General features: G+C 40.7%; 1 protein-coding gene across 4 annotated transcripts in view; it reads right to left on the bottom strand.

The window, feature by feature from the left end:
• PCCA (propionyl-CoA carboxylase subunit alpha) overlaps nt 1–15,322 on the bottom strand; it is a 358,591-nt gene that overhangs the window by 106,869 nt on the left and 236,400 nt on the right. For all 4 annotated transcript variants that reach the window (XR_010302383.1, XM_064143822.1, XM_064143820.1 and 1 more), the window contains exon 20: nt 14,940–15,038. Coding sequence is in view for 3 of the 4 variants with exons in the window: in XM_064143822.1 (XP_063999892.1) it covers nt 14,940–15,038 (99 nt within the window). In the remaining variant the exon portion in view is untranslated. The remainder of the gene's footprint in view (nt 1–14,939; nt 15,039–15,322) is intronic.

Here is a 15,322-nt window from a genome sequence, read left to right on the forward strand (position 1 = left end):
TCTGTCACTTATTGTGCTACCCTTTTGTCTGCTTTCAAGGGTCATTAGAGACCTTTTCATGTCCTAATAAAAATTCCATTTTTTTGGCTAATCTCCCTGCCACACAGAAAAACACAACTTAAAAACAAAACAAAACAAAAAAATGGAGCCCTTTTGTCATTTTCTTTAATGGCTTTCAAAGTAAAAGGCAGGTACCTTGACAACTTGACTTATTTTTCACAACTGAAAACCAAATCATTAAAGTATTTCCTCACATAGCTTTTCATTGCTGGAAACTAAGTAAGCCAGCACAACAATAACCAAACCAATTTAATAAAGCCAAACATACGTGGGTATCAAGACGGTACCTTCTAAAGGCATAGTGTCAAGACAAGCAAAGATATAAGCAGCCTCTTCCCTGCTCTGATGCCACTGAAGTGCACTGGCAACACAGTAAAGTAAATCCTAAATTCTCACTGATACTGTTTGCTGTTCCCAAAATACAAACTTACTACACTCAGTTGTTGAGAGCATTCAGAGTCAGTATAAGCATTAAAATTCATCTCTTAACAGCCAAATAATGGAGAAGGTGAAGTAAAACAGTTAACACAGGAGAAAAAGTAACTTCCCTTCTGGGTGTATGTCAAAAAAAAAGCAAAACCAAAAACAAGAAAGAAAGGTAGAGAAACTCTCCAAGTCACAAAACATATGTTACATCTAGACCAAAAGGAAAACTGCCAGGCTTTTGAGAACCATGTTACAAAAGAAGTCAGCACATTATCATAATTAATGTTTCAAATTACAGTTGTAAATAAATTTCAGCTGTTAGATGTGATTAGATTTTTTTGAAGCATATTGAAAGGAATTATTTCTGTTCCATTGGTGGGTTTGTGTTTCTGGGATTTGTAAATGTAATTGATGTTTTCAAGGAAATGAAAGGACATGGTTAACAATTATTCTTTTATTTTCCACCTCCTTAGAAACAGGACCAGTCTCCAGTTCCTCCTGGAAAGTCACATATTTACATATTCTATACCTCGTAATAGATGGTTTCATATTGCATGTGATAGCAGGAAAGTAATCAAATAGAGGTAGCAAGAGAGAATAGCTAATTATTTGCAGTCATTGTTTTCCTAATAGAATGTAAATTATTTGCTAGGAGGTTTACACCGAAAAGCAAAAGAAGTCTACTATTTGAATAAAGACAAAACATCTCTGTACATTTACCTGCCAATACAGTAAAATGATATTGCTGCCATCAATTGTATGATCTTAGACCTAACCAACAATCTTCTGGCTGATACAACTGACAGAGTTTCAGACTAACTTAGTCTGACACAAGTTAAAAGTATATATTTTTTCCTTAACAGAAAGTAACAAGCTACATCAAATCTGGGGGGGGAAAAAAAAATCACAACTTCAAAAAAAACCCATCTGCAGTCCCAAAGCTGTCAAATGGGTGTGAGTGTTACATAAATATTGCATGTATTTTTACACATGCAGGCCACAGTATGCTGTGCTGCATATGCTACCTACAAACAAAACGCTGATGCGCACATGTAAAAACAGACAAGTGTACACAATCATACAAAATGTGTTTGATTTTCCTCCTTAAGTGCATGCTATACCACAGTCATTTCACAAATAACCATTTTAATCTGTAAATCCCAGTAAATTACCAGAGGTTAGTGTGATATGACTTTAAATTCTTCTGCTTTGCCATAGAAAATTATTTCCACTTAGTTGGGTATCAATGATCTATTCATCGTAAGATGCAGTAGGGTTACAATCAGCTTTGCATTAAGCCTGCAGTGGATGAGCACTTGCAGATAAAAATGATAACAACCTTTACATGAAGAAGGATAAAGAAGCTCAGCCAAACATGAAATTTATAATATTGAAAGAGAGTCTAAACCGACACAGGCATTAGAGAACAACAGGATATTAAGAGTATTCTCTGCAAATCTGCTGGTGTCTTGGGCTCTGCAAGCTACTGGAGGGAAGCAGCTGAAGGAAAGGAATGATATACCAAAACAAAGAAACTCCAACAAACCAAAAGCAGCATTTTTGCTCTGCTTGCAAATTAAAAAGTCACATGCCAAGTGAAAATGAATATGAACTGGTAAAGGAAATCATATAAGTAACGCGTTTACCTTGAACTATTATAGACTTGCCTTTATTTATTGCTGAAAGTAAAGCTGGAGAGCATTTGTTATAGAAAACAGAATTGTCCCACAGACAACCCTTTTTCAACTTTTTCAAGCCATGGCTTGAAAACACCAACACTCAGGCAACACGTATTAGACTACACAGTCCAACAACAGCAAAACAACAACAGCAACAAAAACAAACCAACCAAAACCATAAACAACAACCCACGATAAGCAAGCCTAAGAAACCCACAGACAAATTACAGGTAGAAATTTGAATCAAACACTTTGTAGTTTCCCAGCCTGGTGCTGTTTTGCAGAAGACAGAATTTCTTGCAGCCCCTGTTGCTTTATTTCCACTGCTTACTACTAGAAATTCTAGATGTGTTATGCCATGAATTTCAAGTGGAGAATGCTGTCCACACTTTGGTTAATACTTCATTGTTTGAAAAGTCAACCTGGCAAAATACAAGTCAGAATCATCCCTAGACAGGTTTAATTAAAACAAAAAAAATAGAATCAAGAAAAGCCTGCATGAGGCACTTAGTGCCATGGTCTAGTTGACTGGATAGGGCTGGGTGCTAGGTTAGACTGGATGATCTTGGAGGTCTCTTCCAACCTGGTTGATTCTATGAATCATAGAATCAGTCAGGGTTGGAAGGGATCACAAAGATCATCCAGTCCCAACCCACCTGCTACGGGCAGGGACACCCTACCCTAGATGAAGCTGGCCAGAGCCTCATCCAGCCTGGACCTAAACACCTTATTAAATTAACAAATAAAATTATTGCCACCATAAGGGAAGTCAGGGGAAAACCCCACTGTACTTCCCCTTACAGAGTTACAACCAGATTGATCTCCTAGTATCTCATTTATGAGACTTTCTGCACATGAGGGTGACTGGACATCTGGAAAGGATCTTTCATCCACCAGAACCACCTATGTCATTCCCAATCTTTGGAGCCCCATGGTGAGTCAGAAGGGGGGAGAAAGCTGCAGCAGCAGCTGCGAAACAATGAAGTCATCTTCTTGCCAAAATGTGAGGATTGGTTTAGTTGTATTTGTCTCCTTTTCCCTCTCTTCCTAAAACCTTTACAGAGAGCAGAACTTCTTTTCAGCAATCCCTTTCCACTGCGCAAAATCCCAGCCTAGAGATGTCATCCAAGACTAGTAATGTGACCAAGGTTTCTTGTATGTTGGAGACTGTCTACATGTTCAGACTTGCACATCCTCACCACCTTTCCATTTAGAGGATCACTCTACTGTTGTCACAATTTGATGTTCTCCATTGGTGGTCCCATCACTTCCTATCCATAGCGCATCAAGCTACAGATGGAAACTTAAGTCTAGTTTTGCACTCGCTGCTCTACCCTTAGCCATTATCAGATTTAGGTCACACTGTTTAGTAAGTGGACCCTCAGTTCATTGTTCTTCCTGAGATCACATTCACTTTCTCCAAGGTCTGATGTCACTCAGTGGGGAACAAGACAATCAAGTCCTGCTCTCTATGAAGCATTTTGTCATGTGAAAGATGTCTAAGACCAGAAGAAAATTGTACTATGCAGAAACAGTCTTTTCCTTTAAGTGGAATCCTGACAAGATGCTGGCCTCCCCCACAACCTGGTGCATGCTACCATAGCCTTTTTCCAGGTACTAAATGGAATCTATTTCCAAATGCTACATATACAGATGTTAAACACTGTGTGAATAGCTTACAGGGCACCAAACCACACAGATGAAGTTGCAGGTGCAGTTTCTAAGAGGTCGAGAAACCGTTATTACTGCTTTTAGAAGAACTGTTTTGTTAAAATGCCTGGGATTTAGTCACAGTGCAACCATAGACTCATAGAATCAACCAGGTTGGAAGAGACCTCCAAGAGCATCCAGTTCAACCTAGCACCCAGCCCTAGCCAGTCAACTAGACCATGGCACTGAGTGCCTCAGCCAGACTTTGCTTGAACACCTCCAGGGACGGTGCCTCCACCACCTCCCTGGGCAGCCCATTCCACTGCCAATCACTCTCTCTGGCAACAGCTTCCTCCTAACATCCAGCCTAGACCTACCCCGGCACAACTTGAGACTGTGTCCCCTTGTTCTGTTGGTGGTTGCCTGGGAGAAGAGACCAACCCCCACCTGGCTACAGCCTCCCTCCAGGGAGTTGTAGGCAGTAATGAGGTCACCCCTGAGCCTCCTCTTCTCCAGGTTAAACAACCCCAGCTCCCTCAGCCTCTCCTCATAGCATTTGTATTCCAGGCTTCTCACCAGCTTCATTGCCCATCTCTGGACACCTTCCAGTGCCTCAACATCTCTCTAGAATTGAGGGGCCCAGAACTGGACACAGTACTCAAGGTGTGGCCGGACCAGTGTTGAATACAGGGACAGAATAACCTCCCTCATGCTACTGGCCACACTGTTCCTGATCCAGGCCAGAATGCCACTGGCTCTCTTGGCCACACTGCTGGCTCATGTTCACTCTACTACCCACCATCACCCCCAGGTCCCGGTCTTCCTGGCTGCTCTCCAGCCACTCTGTCCCCAGCCTGTTGTTGTGGCCAAAGTGCAGAACCCTGCACTTGGCCTTGTTAAGTCTCATCCAGTATATAGCTTGGGAATTTCTATCCTCCTATAAGCAGAAAGATGAGAAACATAAATCTTTTCCTGTATTTCTTCAGGTGATATCCAATATTTTTCACTTGTTACTTCTTTCTGCCAAACTTCAGATATGCAAACAGTTTATATTAATACTACTGCAGTATTGCTATGACACATGTATAGAATGCCCTCAAGCATGTCCACACACTTCTTGAACCCTTTGAGGCAGGTAGGTGTTACAAAGCAGTGGATGAGGAGCTTAAAAAAAGAATGAAACACACACCAACAAACAAGTACAACACCACAACAACCACCACCACCTCACAACACAGGAAAGACAGCTTACTTGTTGTGGAATATTTACTGCAGCCCAACATTTCCTGCTATTTACAATTATTTGCAATAATGAAGGCTTTAGTCCTCCCTTTCTAAATGACCAAAATTGTTAGAAACTAGGCCCTTGCTTTAACATGCCATAATATGTTCTGCTCATTTAGCGGGGCAGTGTGCAGGTAATGTGATTCCAGATCTTACAATGTTTATGACTGCCCTGAGAGAGATTCTCTGCAAGATCCATAGTCCTTTCTAGCTCTTTGATGCCTCTTCTCTTCCTTCCCTTTTGCTCTCTCAATGTGTAATCACATTCAAGAGGATCATTCCTTGTCTTTCAGGTTTTAGATGTCATAAAACTACATTGTCTGTCAACAACTGAACACAGTTCTTTAGTCTTTTGACATATACAGAATCCTTACAGTTATTCATCCTGAATATTGTCTGTCATTAAAATGTATAGCTCCTTTGGAAAAAAAAATATGGCATAAGATCTGTGACAACCAACTTCATTTGTTAACACCTTGAGTAGCACAGAATATAACTAACAACCAATAGGTTAAAGAAAGAGACAAATTTGTTGTCTGTAGACAGAATCTTATTGTGGGAGACCTCTCTCTGCAAAGTAGGTAATAAATTCCAGAGGGATTGATTTGTCATAGCAGTGGATGACTCATTTTCTTACCACATGAAAAAAAAATTATCACTTAATCTTCATGAAAGAATTGGTATGAGTGGTGGTGTGGGCTCTGTGCTTCTGCTTCTCAATTAAGCAGGGATTTTAAAAAATAATAAAAGAAAAAATAACAGCAGTAATCTGTATTTCCCCCCCCCCCCCAATTCCTTTCACACATTCTCCATTTGAATCATAGATAAGAGTGTGGCATAAGCCTTCAATTAAACCCATGACACACAAATTGCCAACCACTCACAAGAGTCAGGTACTTGCTATTTTAAGTAGACATGAATACAAATAACTCCAGTATGACAGTGAAGGTTATGCAATATTTTTAAAGCTCAGACATGCTGCTGCCATCTAGGCTAGAAGGATATTCAGGGCTCATTTTAAAAAGTAATAATTTTAGCAATTTTGGTAAATATCCATGTCAATGAAGCCACAACAGAAAAAAAAAATGGTTTAATAAGCATCATTAGCAATTACAGCAAAGACAGCAACAAGAAGGTCAGCTTTTATACACCTTCCTTTTCCCTGCAGCCTTCGGAAATAAAGAGTCTCAAGTTTTCCTTAGCTCACCCATGACCAACTAATGAAACTTAAGTGGGACAACTCCTAATTTTCTTGTACAGAATATTTCACAAACTCAACAAGCTTAATTGTCCACTAATTATCTAAAGCAGATCACTCATGTCTTTCCAGTACATATAGGAGATATGCACTGAATCATGCATGCTGATGAAGCTTCAGATTTTTTTCTAACCATGATTTTTCTGTGTCTGGACTCATCTACTTCCACTCAACAATAACAGCTGTGTTGTTTGCCAAGGGCATCATCAGGACATCAGTATCTGTGCTCTAGAATGCTGCACAGCTTCAAAGCTTCCTGACAAAACCTTCTTGCCAGGAGTTTATTTTTTTCCCCTTGCGTATCCCAGCTGTTACAAAGCAGAAGTGATAATTAAATAGGAACGTCAGCTCTGTGCTTAGTTTTGGTTGAAAAAGCCACAAGAAATACTTGAAATTAGTAATGAGAACAGGTAACAAATCAGTGAACATGATCAAGTTACAGTATAAGTCTACTTTTTGCCTGTGCTTGTAGCACAGCACAGTTCTGGTTCCCACAGCTCAGAAAGGAGCTAACAAACAGAAGATGTTCGGAGAGTAATACAAACATAAAAACAGGCTTCTCCACAAGGAATGATTCTGCAGCACTGAGAGGCAACTAAGTGAGGATAGGTATACAAGCAACATGGCCACAACTTCCCACAGTCTATTCTATAACAGAAAGAATCCAAATGAAGCTAAGGGATGCTGCCACAGCAATCACTAGGCAATGCTAAGGCTGCTATAAGCAAGTTGCCACATCTGTCATTCTCTTTGCACAACTGCAGAGAAAGAACAGCAACAGGAGTTCCCCAACCAACACACTAATACTTAAAAAGCCTGACACACAGCAAAGCATACTACATTGCATGTTAATAGTTTGTGTACTTGTCTTTTACCTGGGATATTTAAGATCTTACTTGTACTTATCCCAAATGCTAGGAGGTGAGTGTCAAGTGAGGTGATAAAGATCGACTTCTCTGTATCATATCCACTCATCATTTCTGGAGTTTCAAGGGTGAGCTCAATTTAATCTGATGACTGTGGCTGGATGAGCAAACAGGAAAATATGGCCAGCTTGTGTTGCTATACTGATAAATAAAGGTGAGTGATGGGCTGATGCTTGTTCCCAAAGCCAAAGGGCAATGACTATGTCGCTCCTGTTGCGTAGGTCTACACAGCATGGCAGAAATCTGTACCAGATTCATCTAGGACAGTCATAACTGGAACAGGTTGAAACAAAGCCAGGGAATGAGCTACCAATTAATTTATATCGACCATTAGGAATCCAATGCTGGGGCTAATCCTCTGGCTTTTCTTCACCCAACAGTATAGCTCTTTAGATGTAGTATATCCAAACGTCTGCCCCTGTTTGCAAATCATTATGTGTCCCTCTTATAAAGACAACGTAGCAATAATAATTCTGAAATCATGGGTAAATGACAACAGCAGAGTGCTTACAGTAATTGCAGAGCACTAAAGAACAGACTCCTGAGCAGTCTTCATGCACACTGCTCGCTAAAGATTCCCCAAATCATTTCCATGGTTTAAGAAAATGAGTGTGCTGAAGTAATTGTACTTCAGGCATGAAACCTATATATTATCATTAGATTACATCTGAGATCTCAAAGCAGTAACTAAAAAAAGGGTAATTTCTTTTAACAACAAAAAAAAACCTTATATATATATATGTTCAAAAAGAAGTCTCCATGGGGTTGAAGGAAATGAATACTTGGGCACAGGCTTTGTTCTCCTGTCAGACATTTCCCAGAGTGTCAGACATTTCCCAGGAACAAAGGCTTCACAGCCTACAACATTTTAAATTTTTTTTGTTATTATAGACCAAAATAATAATCAAAAGAAACATTGTATCTGAAAAGCACTTAAATTTATCATATCCCAGGATGTAGGATATACTCTTCCTGCTGCAATTGTTGACACAATAAATGAAACAAAAAAAAACCCTAAGTGATGCCATCACTAAATTCCCTGTAACACTGTAAGCAGAGAAAAATCCACTGGTATATCTTCATCTATTTCATTCACAGAAGCACTTGAAATCTGAGACTGATGGTTTCAGCTTTACAGAATCATGATCTTGTTTAGTAAATCCATTGCTCTCTTAATTACATCTCGCAGAGACTGGTAAAACCCTTTTTGCTATACACTTTGGAATGTCCAGCAGAGTCCCAAAACACTTAGGCTAGAAAGGATCTCTGGAAATCAGGCAGTCATGTTCCCTGTTCAAAGCAAGGCTACTGTCAAAGTACTATTGAGCTGCTCAGGACCTTGTCCAACTGCGTTCAGTCTACAGAGCTTCCGTCCAGCAGAGGACAATCCTCTGAAAGCCAGGAAATACAAAGAGAAGGCATCACCAGTGAGATTGTGAAAGTGCTTTCCTGAAGCTGCCAAAAGCCACCAAGAGTTTTCGAGGCTCCAGGGAGAATGCCTATGCTACCTTTAGAGTGTGGGAGGTTTTATTGCAGCAAGCTGGCAGAGCTGTGAAACCAGTGCGGGCCAAAAATATGCCGACAGCCTAAAACAGGCTGGGTGCATATGATACAAAAAAGAGGTACAAAAGTCTTGGCAAAAGATGGTGATATTTTATTCTGGCTCAGAATCCTTGCACTATAGGGAACTGTCTGCAAGTAAGTGGTATATAAGAATGAGTTGAGTGTGTGATGATAGAATCAAAAACAGAGCATTAAACAGCACTAAGGAGTTTCAAGATTTGTCCATGTAGCGTTGCCATAGAGCAGCTTCAGAATTTGAATGGCTTTTGAGAACTTGCCCAAACATAAGTTGTGCCAAAGGAGAGAGGTGTTGAGGAGCTCCTGCATGCATTTTTTCTTGAGCAAACTGCTGACTCTGCAGGTATCTGATCTTCTTCCATAGTGCCCCAGTAGAAGGCACCTATTTGCAACCTGACTGTAGTAAGGACAGACTTGCATTTAGGTTCAAGTCTATCTGCTGGACTTCATGGATTCATCGATTCATCTTGACATTCCCATACATTCTGGTTCATTCAAAAAAGAGGTTATTCAGCTCCACGAAAAAGGCATCTTATTATTACTTACTCTCTTTCCACCTGCTCCTCAATTCATAAACTAGATTTGAAGGGGAAAGACTGCAAAACTGGACTTGCTAGAAATAAGCCTGAGGGCTGCACATCAATATTTGAAGGATGGAGTGCTGGTGAGGTCTGTTGGTCTGCTGTATCAGTGAAGGCAAGGAATGGAGATCCAAGCAGCAATCAAGATGAAAGACTTATTAATGTGTTAGCAACTACCACTGCAACTGAGAACAGTCAATTAGGAATTCCTGATGCAGTTAAAGATGTCCCTGCCTAGTGCAGGGGGGTTGGACTAGACGACCTTTAAAGATGTCTTCCACCCCAAACCATTCTATGATTCTACAAATTAGGACTTCTCCTGGCAAAACCATGCTGGAAGCTACTGTGTATCAGGAAAAGGAGGATACAATGGCCATTACAGAAACAGGGTGGGATGACTCACACAACTGAAGTACCACAATCAATAGCTACAAACTCTTCAGAAGGGATAGGCAAGGAAGGAGAGGCAGTGGGGTGGCCCTGTACAGCAGAGCATGTTTCAATTGTCTTGAGCTTAATGATGGAAATGGTAAGGTTGAGTGTTTATTGGTAAGCATCAAGGGGAAGGCCATCAAGGCAGATATCCTGATGGAAGTCTGTTCTAGACCACCCAACCAAGATGAAAAGACAGGTGAAATATTGTTAGTCATCTGTGAGAAGTCTCAAGATTGATGAACCTGATCTTCTACAAGGTGACCCACTCAATGGATAACGGAGAGGCTGTGGATATCATTTACCTTGACTTTAGTAAAGCATTTGACTCTCTCCCACAGCATTATCCTGGAGAAACTGGCTGCTCAGGCTTGGATGGGTGGGTGCTACACAAGGTAAAAACCTGACTGGATGGCCAGGCCCAAAGAGTGGTGGGGAATCCAGTTGGTATCTGCCCATAAGTGGTGCTCCTCGGGGGTCAGCACTGGAGCCAGTTCTCTTTAGTATCTTTATCAGTCATCTGGAGGAGAAGATTGAGTGCATCCTCAGTCAGTTTGTAGATAACACTAAGCTGGGAGGGAGTGCTGATCTACTTGAGGGTAGGAATGCTCAGCAGAGGGACCTGGTTGGCTCGATGAGACCAACTGTATGAGATTCTACGCAGCCAAGTGCCGGGTCTTGCACCTGGGTCACAACAAGATCATACAATGCTACAGGCCTGGGGAAGAGCGGCTGGAAATCTTCCCAGTAGAGAAGGACCTGGGGATGCTGGTTAACAGCCATCTGACTGTAAGTTAGCAGGGTACTCAGATGGCCAAAAAGACCAATAGAATCCTGCCTGTATCAGGAATAGTGAGACCAGGAGGAGTAGGGAACTGATGGTGCCCTTGTACTTGGCACTGGTGAGGCCACACCTTGAGTACTGTGTTTAGTTTTGGGGCCCTTGCTACAAGAACACTGAGGCCCTGAAGTGTGTTCAGAGATGGGCAACAAGGTGGTAAAGGGTCTGGAGAACAGGTCTTATGAAGAAGAGCTGAGGGAGGTGGAGTCTGGAGAAAAGGAGGCTGAGAGGAGATCTTACTGTTCTCAACAACTACCTGAAAGGATGTTATAGTGAGGTGCGTTTTGGTCTCTTCTCTCTAGCAACAAGTGATAGGACTAGAGGAAATGGCCTGAAGTTGCACCAGAGTTTTAGATTTGATATTAGAAGAAAATTCTTAAAGGGTTATTAAACTTCAGAATAGGCTTCTCAGGGAGGCAGCTTAATCACTATCTCTGGAGGTGTCTAAAAGGTGATGCTAAGGGACATGGCTAGGCACCAGATTTGGTAGAGTTAGATAATGGTTGTACTCGATGACCTCAAAGGTCTTTTCCAACAGAAACAATTTGATGGTTCTATATGCACAGGGGGAGAGGCAAGGCCATTAGATGACAACAGGGCTCACTGAAACCCAGCTTACTTATACATGGCAGACAGATACCCCTCATTGTCCCAAAATAAGTCTGATGCCTGTCTTCCAACTGTCACTACACTCCAGGATTACCATTCTCCCTTCCAGTTTCAGATGGAGGTCCAAGAGGTTTTTTCCACAACTCAAACAACCTCCCCTTTGGCACTCCTCTGAGGAATCATTAAGCACCTCCTTTATTTGTTTTTTTTTGCCCTAAATATTTCCTGGTAGGCTGTATAATATTCAAATTATGATTTATATATAAATGTATTCTAAATATATATTTTAAATTACATATCAGCCAATCCTTTCAAATCTGAATCCTCAGAAAAGCCTATGGCAACCACATGCATATAATTATTTCTCTGATTTTCAGTAGAGTCCAAATTCACAAGAATTAGGTTTAAGTCAGATTCTGAGCCACCAGCATCTTTGGAAAGAGGTAGGGGAAACCATCTGAACAATGTGTTTCTACGTACACAAATTTTATCTGCTTAGTAAACCAAATCCTATGCTTCACAATCCATTAAATTCAGCCTCTCCAAATGAGAGGTAGATTTGAGTCATAAGTGGAGAAAATGGTGAGAAACTGGGATTAGCCAAGGAACTACCAAAAACAACAGAAGAAAAAAACCAACAGGACAGAATCTGTGCATTTCAAGAAGTCCTATGGGGTCTGCCCACATCCTCATTCCTGGAGACTACCTCAGAAATTTCTTGCTCAGATTTTCCTAAGGTTTCATCACTTTATCACACTGTATAGCATCCTATGGATTTCACAGCTTGACAGATTGCATGGAGTTGGAAGGGACCCTCAAAGGTCATCTTGTCCAACCCCCCTATGGTAAGCAAGGACACCTCCACCTAGATCACGCTGCCCAGGGACACATCAAATCTGATCTTGAATGTCTCCAGGGATGGGGCCTCAACCACATCCCTGGGCAACTTGTTCCAATATTTTACCAATCTCACTGTAAAGAAATTCACAGTAACCCAAAGCAGCACAAAAAATTGCAGCGTCCTTATGCTGCAGCCAAACGGACCTGCAGTATCCCCCAGGGTTCTAGTCCCTCTCTCACCTGGGGACCTGGCCAGGCACTCCACAGAGCCCATCTGCTGCACACAGATGGGCTTCCTCGCAAAGGAAACAAAAGCGGGAGGGAGGGGACTGCTGCACATCCTAGATGTGCCCTGATATGCCCTAGACAGACTGTGACCAGGCATACACCATTCCTCAGGCACTCAGATGTATTCCTGCGTCTTCTACTCTAGAAATAGTCTTTCAAGCTTGCAGGCCTTCTTAACACTGAGGTAGAGCTGTTTCTCTGCTTTGCTCTATTACACATTGAGCCTTCACCAAAGGAGTGTAAATCCATGACCATGCTTAATTACTTATTTTTAAATGTGTGGCAGATATGCAACAATTTGAATGTCTAGACTATAATTTGCATAAATACATTTTAAACCAAAACATTTAAAACTTATTTATTTCCTGATTCTATGCTTAAGTGCTTTGCTGGATTGGGGCCAGGCTGCAGGATCAAGCCGAAGGTGCATAAATCAAACCTTCAAAGAAATCTAATGTTCACAAAGACTGTATTTGGTTCAGCAAGTTTAGAAGAATGAAACCAACTCTGAAGAGAAATTAGATTGGCTGAAAATTAATAAAGCACAGCTGGAATTATTCGATTCATCCATATTTGTTGCTTAAATGGCTCTAGGGCTGAGTCTTGCTGAAAGAAGATACTTCAAGACTGGAGGGTCAATTGCTTTTGGAGACAAATTGACCTACAGGAATACACTTCTCTAATTTGGTTCTTGCAGTGGGGCAAGTCTGCAGAAATACATAACCAAAAAACCAATTTAGATTCCAGTGAGTGGATATCAGAGGTCAAGTTTAAGGTTCCCATAAATTTACATATATACACTAAAAGATTAATAACTTCTCAAGTTACTGTATTTCTTTGCTAAAAGCCAGGACTTACAGATAAAATCTGAGGAAGAAACAACATATGTGCTTATTCTACATTCTGTTGGATAGAGATCATGCAGACAGCTCATTTCTTGTTGCTGTGGCCAGCCCTGCAGTATTTCATACAGTCTGATCATACTCAGGGAGTGCAAGTAACACCACTGCTGGCTCAGCTCCTAGAAGGAAGCATGTTCTGATCTCACAATCATTAATTTTTAAACTAATTTTATGTGACAATTCAAATATTACACTTTCAGCTCACTGGTCTAACTACTATTATTTATAGTCTATGATCCAGCCATATAATGATGATACAGCTTACAACAAGGTCTTCTTGATAGTTGACCATTCTCAACACAAAGCTTTCCTTCTAGATAGATTTTATACGTTCACGCATTGGTATTGTTTCTTCTTCAAAGTTAAGACTGTATTTTATGAAATAGCACCAAAATGGACCAGTATTAAAACATAAAATACATCTTAAAATACAAAATTATTTTGGATATGCATGAGCCCTGCAGCTGGGATTAGCCTTCCATGAAAACTACAAAACTTCAGACCAGAGTTTACCTGGGCAAGTAGTGAAAAAAACTCTCCTTTCGCTCAATATTAACCTTGAACGATACACAATTTTTTTTTATCTTCAAGTTACAATGTTCAAAATTCAGTCAAAGCAAAAGTAGTATTGCCAGTTGAGTCATTTAACAGAAGGAAAAGTTACTTTTAAATTGACAAAATTCACTGCATATTACCAAAAATGTCACCACTCTATCACTATTGAGTATACAAGAAATGTTTCATGTAGAAAAATACTTTCAAGAACTTCAGAAGTTTGGGTTGGTTTTTTTTCCTCTCCTCTCCTCTCACTATTGCCAGGACAGATAAGTATTTCATAGAATTTCATAGAATCAGCCAGGTTGGAAGAGACCTCCAAGATCATCCACTCCAACCTAGCACCCAGCCCTGTCCAATCAACTAGACCATGGCACTAAGTGCCTCATCCATGCTTTTCTTCAACACCTCCAGGGATGGTGACTCCACCACCTCCCTGGGCAACCCGTTCCAGTGGCAAATCACTCTGTGAAGAGCTGCGTTTGGGATGTTTTCTACATTTATCTTCTCAAACCATGTCACAAATCGTACTACATGCATATAAAAAGAACATATTACCTGGGAGAGGCACTGTCCTGTGATTTTTCAAATTGCAAAGGCCTAAGTGGAAAAAACACCTGATGGAAAAACAAGGAAGGAAATTCTTTTGCTGAAGGACCTCATCTCCATTTTTGTTTGGTTTTGTTGGTGGGGCTTTTTTTCCCTGTAAATTCATTCTTTCTCGAGTGATAAAGAAACCATTATCTCCTGACATCATCCTAGAAAGTGAGGTAAATTTGTGTCTAAAATAAGATACCCCTGCTTAAAAGAAATACACTGAAAATTCCAGCTAAGTAACTTTGAGACAAGTTCACTGAATCCCTAGTAGAAAGATAATGTTATTCAAACAACATCACATAATTTTTATGACGTAGCAAGTTTAGACACCACATATCAGTATTATTTGTATACCCATATCAGTATTATTTGTATACCCAAAGCCTTCTGGTTATCATAGCTCTAAAAAATGAAATGCTGCTGAGTTTACCTGTATAATCCTCTGAGTACCATCAATGGTGACAGACAATAAGGGTGAAGCCAGGTTCCACTCGCTGGTCACGTTTAGTTTCATCCCATCAACTTCCACCTGTTGTGACACCAAACAAGGCTGTTACTATGAAGACAGACAGAAAACTGATCTCAAGTTCATTACTGCATACAAAGCAGCAACCATTTTAAAACAGATGGCTCCCAAACAACCTGTCATGTTTACTGCTTCAGCCATAAAAGACAGGGTCCAACAACAGAGTCTTCCAGCTATCTCTGGGGAGAGGTGAAGGACCTGTGAACAGCTGCCTCCGAGTAGCAAGGTTTCAAGTGATTTCCAGCAAGTAACAAACAGCCATCCAACTTTTAAACCTATCTGGACAT

The sequence above is a fragment of the Pogoniulus pusillus genome, chromosome 5 (assembly GCF_015220805.1).
Source record: "Pogoniulus pusillus isolate bPogPus1 chromosome 5, bPogPus1.pri, whole genome shotgun sequence".
NCBI classification, from domain to species: domain Eukaryota; kingdom Metazoa; phylum Chordata; class Aves; order Piciformes; family Lybiidae; genus Pogoniulus; species Pogoniulus pusillus.